The 14111-nt window shown below is 45.8% G+C and overlaps 1 protein-coding gene and 1 long non-coding RNA gene across 5 annotated transcripts in view; one reads left to right on the top strand and one right to left on the bottom strand.

Moving 5' to 3' along the window:
- Positions 1 to 502: 502 nt before the first annotated feature.
- On the bottom strand, positions 503 to 7177 carry LOC105000167. 4 transcript variants are annotated; one of them, XR_826700.1, is made up of 4 exons: positions 7042 to 7177; positions 2584 to 2726; positions 1643 to 1907; positions 503 to 655 (listed from the first exon to the last, which is right to left on the bottom strand). It is a non-coding gene; the product is annotated as an uncharacterized LOC105000167 (long non-coding RNA). The 4 variants fall into 4 exon arrangements; XR_826699.1 differs by having other exon boundaries at positions 1857 to 1907; XR_826697.1 differs by lacking the exon at positions 2584 to 2726.
- Positions 4577 to 14111, top strand: part of LOC105000168 (chromosome unknown open reading frame, human C1orf168) — a 125736-nt gene continuing 116201 nt past the window's right edge. Inside the window, exon 1 of the mRNA XM_010855866.1 lies at positions 4577 to 7064. Coding sequence (XP_010854168.1) covers positions 6822 to 7064 — 243 coding nt within the window. The 5' untranslated portion in view covers positions 4577 to 6821. The remainder of the gene's footprint in view (positions 7065 to 14111) is intronic.

Genomic DNA, 14111 nt, shown 5'->3' with positions numbered 1-14111 from the left:
ATAGTATTGTGATTAATAGCAGTTGACTTGACTCCAATAGAACAGATGGATTTGAAGCTAATTCTGCTTCTTATAGGCTGTGGAAAACAGAGGAAAAACTCTCAGTCTCTTTGTGCCTCAGTTTCTTCATCCATATAAAGGGGATAATTACATCTAACTCTTAAGATTATTGAAAAGTCTGAATGGTATATATATATTTAATGTACAAAGGAAATTTTATATGTGTAGTGACCATTGTGCCTGATACAAAACAAGCACTCAATTCATAAAGGGTGCCTGTTGTTATTTCTAACAGCCCAGATTATGACATTTAAGCATAGAAATCTGGTCTTCAATTCAATCCTCAAGAAGCTGGCTAAATCCCCCTAAGGATTCGTTTCCCTATTTCCTGACCCAACTCTTGCTATGTTCTGTTATTTTCCTGCCAGCTCACTGCCAGTTTTACTACAGCTCACTAATAACTGCATTAGTCAGAATAAGATAGGCTATGCTGCACTAACAAATAACCCCCTGATTTTAATAGCTTTATACAGCAAAGGTTTATTTATATCAAAATCTGATGACTACTGGAGAAGTCTCCTTAGAAGCTCTCTTAAAAGAACAGACTTTGGGATCCAGGCTCCTTCTGTCTTGTGATTCCACTCTTCTGAGATTACTGCAACAGGAGAAAAGAGAAAGTGGACCACTGAGCAGGCAGCCCTACAAGTAACATCCACTACTCTCCCCACATCCCATCGATGAGAACCTAGTCATACACCCAAATCTAATTGCAAGGGAGGTTGGAAAATATAGCCTTCTCAGATACCCAAGAAAGGGAGAAAGAATTGGGATTTGGTGAATACAAGCATTTTCTCTGCTCATCTTACTCCCTTAGTAAAATAACCTCCATATTATTTAGCTACCAGAAGAGGTAGCTATATCTCAGAACCTTGAGCGTTCTATCCCTCCTCCTCCAGGCTCATCAGCACTGTGCTGCTGCTGCTGCTGCTGCTAAGTTGTTCGACCCCATGGACCGCAGCCTACCAGGCTGCTCCATCCGTGGGATTTTCAAGGCAAGAGTACTGGAGTGGGGTGCCATTGCCTTCTCTGCTTGTCAGCACTGTGAGTCTCTTGTTAATCAGTACCCATGCTGACCTCAGTCAACACTGCTCTTTATTGAACACTTCATCCCAAATGTAGATCAAAGGTGCTTCCTTTTTCACTATTCCAAAGCTGAAGCTAAATATCAAATTATATTAGATTTTACCAAAGACTGGGGAATGATATATGAGGAATAAATACAGAGAAATCTACAGTTGCTCATTTGCTTTTTTATAAACGGATTTTATGCATCTTCAGCTGAATCTTCCATAGGACCACCTGCCTGCCACACTTCTGTCCTGCAGCCACAGGTCAGGGGCCATCTGACCCGTCCTATCCAGGAATGCCATACATGTGTCTCAAGTCCACAAAGTAAAGCATGGCATTTGTGGGGGAGTGATTAGAGGCAGGGGGATGGCTATATGGGTGGAGGAGAGAAGCTATTCCTCCATAACTCCTTGCAAGGCAAACAGATCTAACTCTTACCCTTTGATTTGAGCTTTCAAATACATGTAAAATCAGCTAACCCAAATTATGATTCACGAGTCATATGCCAATTGACCTGTGCCACTCCTTCCTCAGTACTCTGAGCCTCCGAGTTGCAATCATGTGGTAATCCTGTGCCACATGTGGTATTCCATGTGGTATTCCTGTGTTTCCCAAGGAAACATGACCAAAGAGAGACAGAGAGTTTCCTGATAGAATTGCCCATCTGAAGAACTCCTTTTCTGGATGATGGGATATGGGCGTGACTGATATTGGAAACAATTCCTTACTTCCAGGCAAGCCCAGCTCCTTCCCACTGAGGAATGGTATTCCTTTGATCTCTACAAGATAAGCAGATCAGAAAAAATATATTAATAATTCATCTGAGTGATGCATACATAATGTAACTGGAGTTAATAGAGGGAGATGGCTTCCTTACAAGAGCCTAAAGGGTTGCTATGTTTCCAGTTCCGAGCAGAACTCAACACAAACTAGATGCTCAGATTCTTTTTTTTTTTAGGAATCAGTATATTTATTTATTTATTTTGCTCAGTATGTTTTTTTATTTTATTTTTTTAATTAATTTTATTTTATTTTTAAACTTTACATAATTGTATTAGTTTTGCCAAATATCAAAATGAATCCACCACAGGTATACATGTGTTCCCCATCATGAACCCTCCTCCCTCCCTCAGATTTTTGATAAAAGGCTGTTAAAGGGAAAGCAACTTGCCTTAGTCATGTTTGTTAAAGGGAAAGCAACTTGCCTTGGTTGTGTTTATTTAGCATCCTTCAAAAAAGCTCTTACTAAATTATAATATACTATTAAGATGATGACTTAGATAAGCACAAAATTCAGATGTGAGCTTCCTTTCAGAAAAAAAGACAAATCATCTGGCTTGTACAGTTTTCACAAACTGGTAGAAAGGAAGCAGACCCTTTCTTGAACCCACACATCTCCTAACATAATTTGAGGTATTTTACCCTTAAATGATTTCCATTTAGATAATTGCATACCTTGTAGTAATCATTTCATGTTTCCACACTGCTCATCAATCCTTTCTGCCTTCCCATCCACCCTGTCCTCGGTATGGCTTTTATCTTTCTGTTTAATCATTCTGTTTTATTTGGCTCTGTATTGCCCAGTCCTTCAAGTTCTTCTGGATGCATCATGGAGGGGAGGAAGAAGCCACGGGTGAGGGTAGAGTAGAGTCAAAACAGAGAGTCAGACTTGGACTTTGCATGGCTGGGGGATTTTCCTTGACCTTTCTGAGTCTCATGTGCTTCACCTGTCCACCAGAGATAACCTCTCTTATCTCACATTGTCCTGAGGAACCGAAGAAAATATACGCAAACCATGTAGCTTGTTACACAATGGATTCTCAATAAATTGAGGTTCCCTTCATCTTTCCTTCTCTCCCTTTTGAAAGTAGTCAGGATATAAATTATACATAAATAAATCACACACTGCACTGGAAATCCTCAGAAATGATTAATGTAACTAATAATAATTTTAATATTAATAATGGGTTGCTTCAGCAGCACATCCTGATTCTGACAATCAATATGCTCCAGCTTTGTCTTCACACCACGAATACTGCTCAGAGCTTTACCCTAGGAAGAGGTGAATGCACAGCATTGCCCATTTGTGGATATTACTTAAATCTCCCTTTTTTTAATATCACAGTATTCTGCTACAAACCCTTACTTACGGTGCAAAGTGTAAGCAATATGTTTGCCAAGAAATGAAAAACTGAGACATGAATGGAAACACTAAAAAGCTACAAGCAGCGTGCAGGACTGAAAGTAAGGTTTGGAATCATGAAGAACGTGCTGGAAATACTGATTTCTACTGCTCAGTATGCCCAAGAATGGACAAGACCTCATTGGTGAGTATGGTCCATTATCCCCACTACAAGGAGGAGCAAACTGAAGCTAGGGGCTTGAAAGACAGCAATACCCATAAGATATGGAGCCTAACTTTAGCCCAAGGATCTGCTAAGCGTTCTCAGCGAATGATAGGAGGGTTCAAATAACCCTCCAAGCTCGCAGATTCTGTGTTTATGAGTCTCTATTTCTCAAGGATGCAAGTGGAAGCAACCAGAGGGGTGGTGAGTGTGGGCTCTGGAGCCAGACTGCCTGGATTGCAGTGTCTGCTTTCCCATTTATTAACTGCCTTAGCCTGGATCAGTGACTTTCATTGGTCTGTGGCTCATTTTCCTCCACTGGAAAATGAGAATCACAATAAAAACTAAATAAGGTGACATTTGTAACGTCTGGGACACTGTTCCCCAGGAGAGTCCAAACTCGATCAGTCATTTCCTGCTCCATGATTGAGTGCAGATCACAGTGGGCCACCCACCACCTTGCCGGTATAGGAGGACCCCACAGTTCTTTCTTCAGTTGAATTATTTTTCCTGAAGTGTTCAGTTCAGTCACTCAGTCGTGTCCGACTTGTTGTGACCCCATGGACTGCAGCATCCCAGGCTTCCCTGTCCATCACCAACTCCTGGAGCTTACTCAAACTCATGTCCATCGAGATGGTGATGCCATCCAACCGTCTCATCCTCTGTCGTCCCCTTCTTCTACCTTCAATGTTTCCCAGCATCAAGGTCCTTCCCAATTAGTCAGTTCTTCGCATCAGGTGGCCAAAGTATTGGAGTTTCAGCTTTAGCATCAGTCCTTCCAATGAATATTCAGGACTGATTTCCTTTAGGATGGACAGGTTGGATCTCCTTGCAGTCCTAGAGACTCTCAAGAGTCTTCTCCAACACCATAGTTCAAAAGCATCAATTCTTCGGCACTCAGCTTTCTTTACGGTCCAACTCTCACATCCATACATGACTACTGGAAAAACCATAGCCTTGACTAGACGGACCTTTGTCAGCAAAGTAATGTTTCTTCTTTTTAATATGCTATCTAGGTTTGTCATAGCTTTTCTTCCAAGGAGCAAACATCTTTTAATTTCATGGCTTCAGTCACCATCTGCAGTGATTTTGGAGCCCCTCAAAATAAAGTCTGTCACTGTTTCCATTGTTTTCCCATCTATTTGCCATGAAGTGATGAGATCTAAACTTAGATCAAACCTCAAACTTCACATCCCCAATCCCCCTATCCACAGTGTCTCCACTATGAACCTTCTTTTCTGCCTCTCCCCTCCGTAAGCGTGTGTGCGTTCTCCTACCAAGCTGAATGCAAAGGGCTGCTTACTCATGGGATGGGGGCTCCTGAGCAAACTGGGATCGTTACAGGGAAATAAAAGTGTTCCTTCATCAGTACATCCAAATGTAGCATGGGCATTTTGACAGTGACATAGCCACCATGAATTGAGGAGAAAAGAAACAACGAAGAGAGGAACTTTTTGGTGCTTATTTAGCAGTAAGCACTGTAGAGATTTTTGCCTGGCACAGTAATCCTCAAGCCAACATTGTCAGCCCTCTTATCTAGTTGTACACACCAGGAACATACATCTCAGGGGTTTGTTGAGAATCCCAAGGCCAACATCTAGTGGCGAAACTGAGTTTAGCACCTAGAGGATCATAAGGTAATAACAGGGGATCCTACAGAGTTCCAAGAGTCACAGTTCTTAAGCCCACTTGCAAAACATTCCTAACAGCTACCAATAAGTAGTGCCCACGACATCCTTTGACCTACCACGGTAACTTGTCCTAAACCAAACCAGAAGTACAGAGCTGTCAGTCTGGCCAGGTCCAGAGAGATGAAAGCCCTTCTGACCTACCTACTCCATCCCTCTGTCTTTGTAGGCTGGCCTGAAGCCACCAGGGGGTGCCCTAGCATTAAGAGCAAAAGGTATTTGACAACCTAATTATCACCTGGGGTTGGGAGGATGCTTCCTTTCCTGAGAGCTTCTGCCCATGATTTCTCATCATATGTGGTAAACATATGACCTGAGTGAAGGCTGGGCTTGGAGGGAAAGTTACAGAGAATCTTGGGCTTGTGCCTCATTTAGCTTGCAGGAGTGGCACCCCCATCTGTTGGTGGGCAGAGCCCACACCACTACAGTGTGGAGCAAACTGTGAAATCAATGGAGTGGGTGGGCTGACCATTGATTTTTTTAATTAAATAGCACATCGAGGCTCAGAAAATAGAAAATATCAGTGTGATCACACACAGCACGAGCAATTATTGTTTTGAAAATTTTAAATTGTAATGTGTATGTGTCTGTGTGCTGACTCATGAGATAAAAGGTAGATCTGTGAGTCATTTATTATTAAAACACCTTGACCTAAAAATCTGATTAAAATTCAGATTCCCAGACCCTAGACCAGAAGAGGGTGCTCCTGTCTTCCTGTCTGCCCCGGGGGCCTTGAAGCCTATAGTTTTAACACAGCTGGCAGCTGAGATGATCAGCTCTGTCTGGGAGCCACCTGTTAGAAGAAAGGGCACTTAACTGAGTTTTCTCACCTGCTTCCCCACCCCCGCTTTTCTCTGGACAGGGTAGGGCAGGCTTTTCACTTCTTGGGAACCTGGCCTAACAAAGCAAGAAAAGTCACACTGACTGTACTTGAGACAGAGAACAAGCTTCTGGCTGCCCCCCACCCACCCCACTCCAGGACAGCTGTGAGCTCTGAACAACCAGAGATTGGGTTTCCAGCACCAGCTCTGTCAGAAAACAAACAAAAGCCCGAACACACACACACAGAAGCCAGAAAACAAAATCCTTTTAGAATTAGCCAGACCTGTGTTGAAACCTTGAGCCTTCTACTTACCACCTATGTGACCATGGGGCAGGTTTTTGGATCCTGTTTCCTTCTCTCGTTTTAAATGGGATTATAAGCCTCCCCAGGGTGAATGGAAGATTTGGGTATAATAATGTATCCACATGCTCAGATAGGGCCTGACCAAAACAGGTGTCCCGCTCTAACAGCTCTCATTCTGGCTCCCTGAAATCCCCCGTGAGCTTGGATGGCTCTGTCCCCTTTGGGCTTTGGCTTCCCCGTTGTTAACAAGAGGGAAAGCACCCATCTGCAGGGCTGGAGTGGGGCGGAAACTGTGACCGAGAAAAATTACATTGTATGACCTGAGCCTTCTGCCCTAACCGGAGCCCCGCCAGCCGCCTTGTTCACCAGCTACTCCCACGAGGGCACAGCGTGAACTCCCTGCAGGGCGACGGGAGGACCAGCCTGGGAGAGAACAGCAGGCAGAGCCGCTGGCTGAGAAGCGCCAGAGTCTGCGGATCGTTGGACGGAAAGATCCCTGGCCCACTGCAGGTGCCGGTCCTGCGAACTCGGCGGATGGAGGCCGGCGCGCGCCCCGCCGCGGGCGAGAGCGCTCCAACCCCAGCAGAGGGAGGAGCCGCCGCCCAGGTGGGACAGGTGGGGAGCCTGAGCGCAGGTGTTTCCGCGGCGGCGGCCAGGGGAAGCGCTTGCTCCCTGGCAGGCGCTGGCAGAGCCAAACGTGCCCTTGGCCTTAGGATCCAGCTCTGGGAAGCCGGTTTTGTCTCCCAGACTCTACCTCGGAAGAAAGTCATGGAAGCGGTAAGTCGTGGCGGGTTTGGTCGTGGGCTTTCTTGTGCGTCCAGTTCCTCCCGGCAGAAAGCATGGGGAGAGGCTGCCTGTGCACCCCGCCTCCTGGAGAGGAGTACACTTTCATGCCGTCCAGCTCACACTGGCCTGGCCTGGCGGGGGTGTGGTGGAAAGCGGAAAAGGGGTGTGTGTACCTGTCCTGTGCCACCTTGGAGGCTGAAGGGCAAGGGTCTCGAGGGGTGGCGTGAGGGACTCTACCTCCAGCGCTGTGAGCCAGGCTTCTAACCTCCCCTCCCCCGACTCAGCCCCCAGCCTGGGTGTCAGTGAGCGTTGGTCTCTGTCTGCTTGTCCTTTTGCCAGGCTGCAGGGGCTCTTCTGGCACCCCACTCCAGTACTCTTGCCTGGAAAATCCCGTGGACGGAGGACCGTGGTAGGCTGCAGTCCATGGGGTCGCTAAGAGTCGGACATGACTGAGCGACTTCACTTTCATGCATTGGAGAAGGAAATGGCAACCCACTCCAGTATTCTTGCCTGGAGGATCCCAGGGATGGGGGAGTCTATGGAGTCGCACAGAGTCGCACACGAATGAAGCGACTTAGCAGTAGCAGTAGCAGCAGGGGCTCTTCTGTGGCTTGCGGTTTTCCTGCGGGCTCTGCTTCTTATACGCTGTATGGCCTGGGGCCAGTAAGTTCATTTTCCTTAGCCTCTGGTTCTTCACTGGTAAAATAGGATTACTACTAGAATAACTAGTGAGATGATTGGAGGTGTTTGTTAAAAAAAAACAAAAATTGGGGAAGTGCCCTGCACCGAGCAGGTGAACTTCCCTTCTGCTTGGATGGATGGCCACATCCTGTTTGCCTAGTTGGAGAGTTTTTTCACCTGACTGACCATATTTTCCTCTTTTCTAATTCTCCACCGCCTCCCTACTTCTCTAAAATAAGTCAGTTTCTCTACAAGGGGGCAGGGCAATGATGTGTTTCACCTTCATTGTCTTCTTTATTATGCATCTGGAGTCATTTTCTTCTGTGAGTCAGGCACTTCCTTCCCAGAAGTTGGTTGTACGTGGGGATGGAGGACCCATTTTAGTGGTCACCGATCAGAAGAAGCTCCCTTTGGTCCCAAGGCAGTGGACACATGTCTCTGTGGCTGACCCTCCATTCCAGCTAGCTGAGTTTTGGAAGAGAGAGCAAAGGCACGCTGGTATGGTTTCTGTCTGTCTCCCCTCCTCTGAATTCTCTCCCTATCCTACAGTTTAGCCATTTCTGAGAAACTCCTAATTGATGGGAAAATGCCAGGGTGAATAGATCCAGTGTGGTTGTGAATAAAAAGAAACAAACTTATATTTTGCCCTCTCTGATATGCCAGGGGTATGCACTAGCTTCCATTGTTTCAGTGTATCTAGGTAACAACACAGTGAGATCAAGGTCAGTGCTTTCTGCCCCAGTTCTTACAGGGAGGAAACAGAATGTTGTTCGTTACCCAATATCACACAGCTGGTAAGCAGCAGAGCCAAAGCACGGGCTGTGATTTGTCAGTAACAAATATTGAGTGCCAACTATAAGCCAGGCATTGCCGGCAAGGATGACAACTGGAAAACGGGGGAATGTTAGGTAACTGGAGAGAAAAATGTACTAAAGGGCATGTTAGCTCATGGCATTTTTATGGGATAAGATAATGCAGTTATGGGATAAGCTGATGTGGTTATGCAATGTTTTCTGCTCAGAGAAAGAGGGGGGAAAAAGATCAAAAGAGAAATATCGGTTATTTCTCATTTTAAAAGGATTTGTTGTAAAGCTAACAAAACACCAGTCCATATGCATAACTAAGCACCTGCATTGTGTTGTTAGGCCTCCTTCAGGGGCTGCAGATGCAGCAATGACCCAGCCAGAAATGCCTGCCTTCATACAACTTGTGTTCTACTGGTGAAGACACACACACGTTAGGTCAAATGGTGGTGAACTCAGTGTAGAAGCACAGAGTAAGGCAGAGTTTGAAGACTCTGAGGCAGTGAGCAGGAGAGGCTGGTATTTTAAATGGGATAGTTTCAAGAACAGCATCAGTACAAGGTGCCATTTGAGCAGACGCTTGAAGCAGGTGAGGACTTTGGTGCTGTGGATCTTGTAGGGAAGAGCGCTCTGCAGAGGGATACAAAACAAGTGCAAAAAGGCCCTGGGGCAGAAGCTTGTCTGATGTGTTCAAGGGCTCAGTAAGATGCCCAGCCTGGAGAGATCAAAGGAGAGAGTGCGTGCGAAGAAGTAGAGGTCAGGTCACGTAGGATGCTGGAGGCCATTGTGGGAATTCCAGGTGCTCCTTGGAGTGAGATGGAGAGCACCTGAGTGTAATGAGTGGCAGAAGAGAATGATCCAGCTTGCTTTTTTTTTTTTTTTTTTAATTTTATTTTATTTTTAAACTTTACATAATTGTATTAGTTTTGCCAAATATAAAAATGATTCTGCCACAGGCATACATGTGTTCCCCATCCTGAACCAACTTGCTTTTTAAAAGGATCACCTGGCTGTTGTTTAGAAACTAGATGGTAGAAGAAGCAGGATTAGAAGCTGGCTGACCAGTTAGGAGGCTCTTGCCTGAATTCAAGCAATAGAATATGGGGGCTCAGGCCAGAGTCTTAGCAATGAAGGTGACTAGAAATGGTTAGGTTCTGGATATGTATTAAAGGTGGATTTAACAAGATTAACTGATGGATGAAACAAAAAATGTGAAAGAAAGCGACGCTAGGGTGTGAAGCCTAAGCACCTTGAAGAATGTAGTTGACATTGAATGAAATGATTTAAGGTGGAACAGGTTTGCAGGGAGACCAGGGGGTCAGTTTTAGACATAGTAAATTATAGGTTGAGCGGCTGAGTAGACAGATATTGAGTTTAGAGTTTGAGGGGGAGGCCCAGCTAGGAATATGATTAACATAAAAAATTTTCATTGCTTGGCATAATGCTGGGTGCATAGCAGCATTTAGTATATGTTGCTGTGGCAGTTTTCAAACTTGGCTACACATTCTCTGACATTCCTCCCATCAAGATGTGGAGTCTGTGTTCCCTTGCCTTGAATCTGGGCAGAATCATGACTGGTTTGGCCAATAGACTGTGACACAAGTAACATTATGTGACTTTAGAGGCTGTGTCATAAAGGACTATGCAGCTTCTACCTGGTTTGTGGGAACCCTTACTCTTGCAGCCCTTAACCCCCATGTAAGAGGTCTATGGAGACATCTGTCAACCAGCTGCTCTGGTTGACTGCTGCTGCTGCTGCTAAGTCGCTTCAGTCGTGTCCGACTGTACGACCCCATAGACAGCAGCCCACCAGGCTCCCCCGTCCCTGGGATTCTCCAGGCAAGAACACTGGAGTGGGTTGCCATTTCCTTCTCCAGTGCATGAAAGTGAAAAGTGAAAGTGAAGTCGCTCAGTCGTGTCGGCTCTGGTTGACAGTTCCTGTTAAACCTAGCCTTCCAGCATTCCTGCATGACAAAGAACCAGGGTTCTGCAGACCAGCCCATTTACTGGTGGCAATTTTATCACCACCCTGTGGAACAAAAGGGTCACCCTACTGAACCTAGCTCAAATTTCTATCCCAGCTAAATTGTGAGATAAGGAAAAATGGTTATTGTTTTAGGCCACTCAGTTGTGAGGTCTGTTTTGCAACAGTAGATACCGGAACTATTAATTTTTTCTTTATTTTAGTTATAAAAGTATCATTCTCCCTCATGGATATAAGGCTCTAGAGAGTTCTTTAAAAATATACTTTGTTACATAGTTCAGAGGTTGATGAAGTTCTACCTTGGTGCCTTCCCTCAGCTGAGTAGTTCCCCAGTCTTGGCAAGAGAGAATCCTAGCATTTTTAAGCTGAGATTGCTTGTCGGTGGGGGAGCTTAGAAAGTGGTACCTGAATTCTTGATGAATGAGCATTGGCTGCTGCTAAGTCACTTCAGTCGTGTCCGACTCTGTGCGACCCCATAGACGGCAGCCCACCAGGCTCCCCCGTCCCTGGGATTCTCCAGGCAAGAACACTGGAGTGGGTTGCCATTGCCTTCTCCAATGCATGAAAGGAAAAGTGAAAGTGAAGTTGCTCAGTCGTGTCCGACTCTTAGCGACCCCATGTACTGCAGCCTACCAGGCTCCTCCGTCCATGGGATTTTCCAGGCAAGAGTACTGGAGTGGGGTGCCATTGCCTTCTCCTGAGCGTTGGCATTGGAGCCCAAATACCTGTATTTATGTTTGCTTCTGCCTCTTACTAGCCAAGTGACTTGAGCCAACCATTGAATAATAAAATGTAAGAGTTGGTAGATTTCTCAAAGACCAGCTAGTCTAATGACTCCCGTTTTAGAGATGGGAAACTTGGAGCCCAGGAGGGAAAAGTCATACACTTTGTAACTACTTCTCGGCTGTGCCTTATACATAGTGGATGCTCTTAAATGATCTTGTTATTTTTTGAGAGTAAACTCTAGCATCAGATCATTAGGCTCTCCTCTTGCACTGTTCAGCAGAAAATCACCAAACATCTTCTCTGAGTCAGGCCCTAGCTTAGAACTTCTAAAAGGGGGAGTCTGTCATACATGTCCTCTAGTTGCTCAGTTTGGCAGGGGAGAATGTCAAGAAAACAGACAATTGCAGTATTAATGAAAAGTAGGGTGATGAAGAAAGGCTCAGGTTTCACCAGGAGCATCAAGAATGGGGACCTAACTCTAAGTGGGACCATCCAGGGTCTGTTGGAGGAGCTAGTATCTGAGATGCATGTCAGAGGAAGGACGGAAAGGGGAGGGAGGAGTAGGCAGGGATGAGGGACAAGGGAAGACCCAAATCCCAAGAAGTAAATTGGAGCCAGATACTGAAACATCAGTATCTGGATAGCATCACCAATTCAATGGACGTGGGTTTGAGCAAACGCTGGGAGATAGTGAAGAACAGGGAAGGTTGGCGTACTACAGTCCATGGGAGTCGGACATAACTTAGTGACTGGACAACAACTGAATCCCTTGAACACAGATGTACTTCATGCTGGAGACCAAGGGAGCCACTGAGGGCCAGCACCTCTGGGATGGGACTAAACACAGCCCTGTAGTCTTGTCATGCTCTGATGTCATAGGACTGTCCTAAGGTCATAGGTGGCTTATTTTTGACAGTTCTGTCTAGAACCCAGGTTCTGAATGCTAAGTGAGACCACTTAGCAAGCCCTCAAGAATGATTTCAGGGTTTTTTTCTGAATATTCTGATTCTTAATAAATAGGTCATGAGGCAGGGTAACATCTGGAAAGGGGTGGGCCCACTGAGAAAGATATTGCTGTGAAGATAGTCTGTTGTTAATGAGCTTGTCCTTGGACAAGTGGAGTGCACAGGGATTCAGATCAGATGGTTGGGTGAAGCTTCTTGGGAATTCAAAGAGGTGGCCTTAAGACTGGTCACCTCCCTTCTATCTTTGCAGACAAGCTGTGCTGCAGAGGCCTCTTAAACAGTGTTGCGTAATCCTTGATCATGAAACATGAAGTGACCTGCACAGCTGCAGGACTGATGTTCAGTCTTAACCAGCAGCTTGTACCCTGGAGTTACCCACAGTTACCTTGACATTGAGTCAAGCTTTCTCTTCCCCAAACTAGGCATCCACATTTCTCCACTGGAGAAGTGGTTCTAACAGGCGAGTTTGATCATGTCACACCCCTGCCAGATCCCCTCAAATTGTCCCCCATTGCCTGTGCAGCAGAGCCCAGGGGCTTCACCTGGCTGACAAGGTCAAGGTACTCCCACTTAAGCCTCCTGGTCCTGCATCCCTTATGCTCCAGCCTGTTCTGCACCATGCACATTCCTCTTGCTAGAATCTTGTCACTTCATTAATACTCAGCTCAGCTATCACCTTCCTGAGAAGCCTTCTCTTGCTCCTGGGTGGTCATGATTGGTTTTTCTCCAGCTTGCAAGTTCCCAGCCCTTTGACCAGCCCCAGGTCTGGACTGTGAGATCCCAAAGGTAGCACAGCCTGAGGCTTAAAGGCATGGGCTCTGGGGCAGCCCAACTGGTTTCAGTTTCTTGCTCCACAATTTACTAGCTGTTTGTCTTTGAGCAAGTTACCTATCTCTCTGTGCCCAGTTACCCCATCTATAAAGGGGAGAATGGCATCTACCTCTCGGCAGTCAGCTGAGTTTTATATAAAGGGCTTAGGTCAGCTCAGTGAGGTCACAGGGCAGGTAATTCTACAAGCTAAAATAGTGATATGGTATAGTAAAAGATCTGCCTGCAATGCAGGAGACCTGGGTTTGATCCCTGGGTTGGAAAGATACCCTGGAGAAGGGAAAGGCTACCCACTCCAGTATTCTGGCCTGGAGAATTACATGGACTCTATACTCCATTGGGTCTCAAAGAGTTGGACATAACTTAGCAACTTTCACTTCACTTCCCAGTAATAATACATGGACCGTTATGAACTGAACTCTGTCCCCTCCCCCAGTCCCGTATGTTGAAGTCTTAACCCCCACTGCCTCGGAAGTTGACCTTATTTGGAGATAGAGTCTTTACAGAAGTCACCAAGATAAAGTGAGGTCATTGGGGCAGGTCTAATCCAATATGACTGATGTCCTTATGAAAAGGAGGGATGGACATGGAGATACACACAAAGGGAGGACAGTGTGAAGATAAAGTGAGAACATCTTGTGAACATGGAGATGGCCATCCACAGGCCAAGGAGAAGGGAACAGACCCTTCCCTCATAGCCCTCGGAAGGCACCAAAGCAATGACCCTTGATTATTGACTTCCAGCCTCCAGAACCATGGGGCAACACATTTCTGTTGTTTTGAGTCACACAGTCAGGGGTACCTGTTCAGAGCAGGCCTAGCAAGCTCTTACATGGACCTGACTGGGAAGTTAAGAGAGTTCACTTGAATACTCAATACAGTGCCCTTCCCCCATCAACCTGGGAAGGATTTTGGGCCATGTTGTTGTTCTGATGATCAAAAAAGACAGCTGTGCTTAGCTCTTCAAAGAAGAAATCTGAGAAGTATTTATCAGCACCTGGCTTGGGAAATGGAGTGAAATGATCTCAGGATCGTGGTCAGTATTCCTTTC

Source organism: Bison bison, unplaced genomic scaffold, assembly GCF_000754665.1.
Source record: "Bison bison bison isolate TAMUID 2011002044 unplaced genomic scaffold, Bison_UMD1.0 scf7180017864369, whole genome shotgun sequence".
In the NCBI taxonomy this organism is placed as follows: Eukaryota; Metazoa; Chordata; class Mammalia; order Artiodactyla; family Bovidae; genus Bison; species Bison bison.
This window is presented reverse-complemented; position numbering and strand designations above follow the sequence as displayed.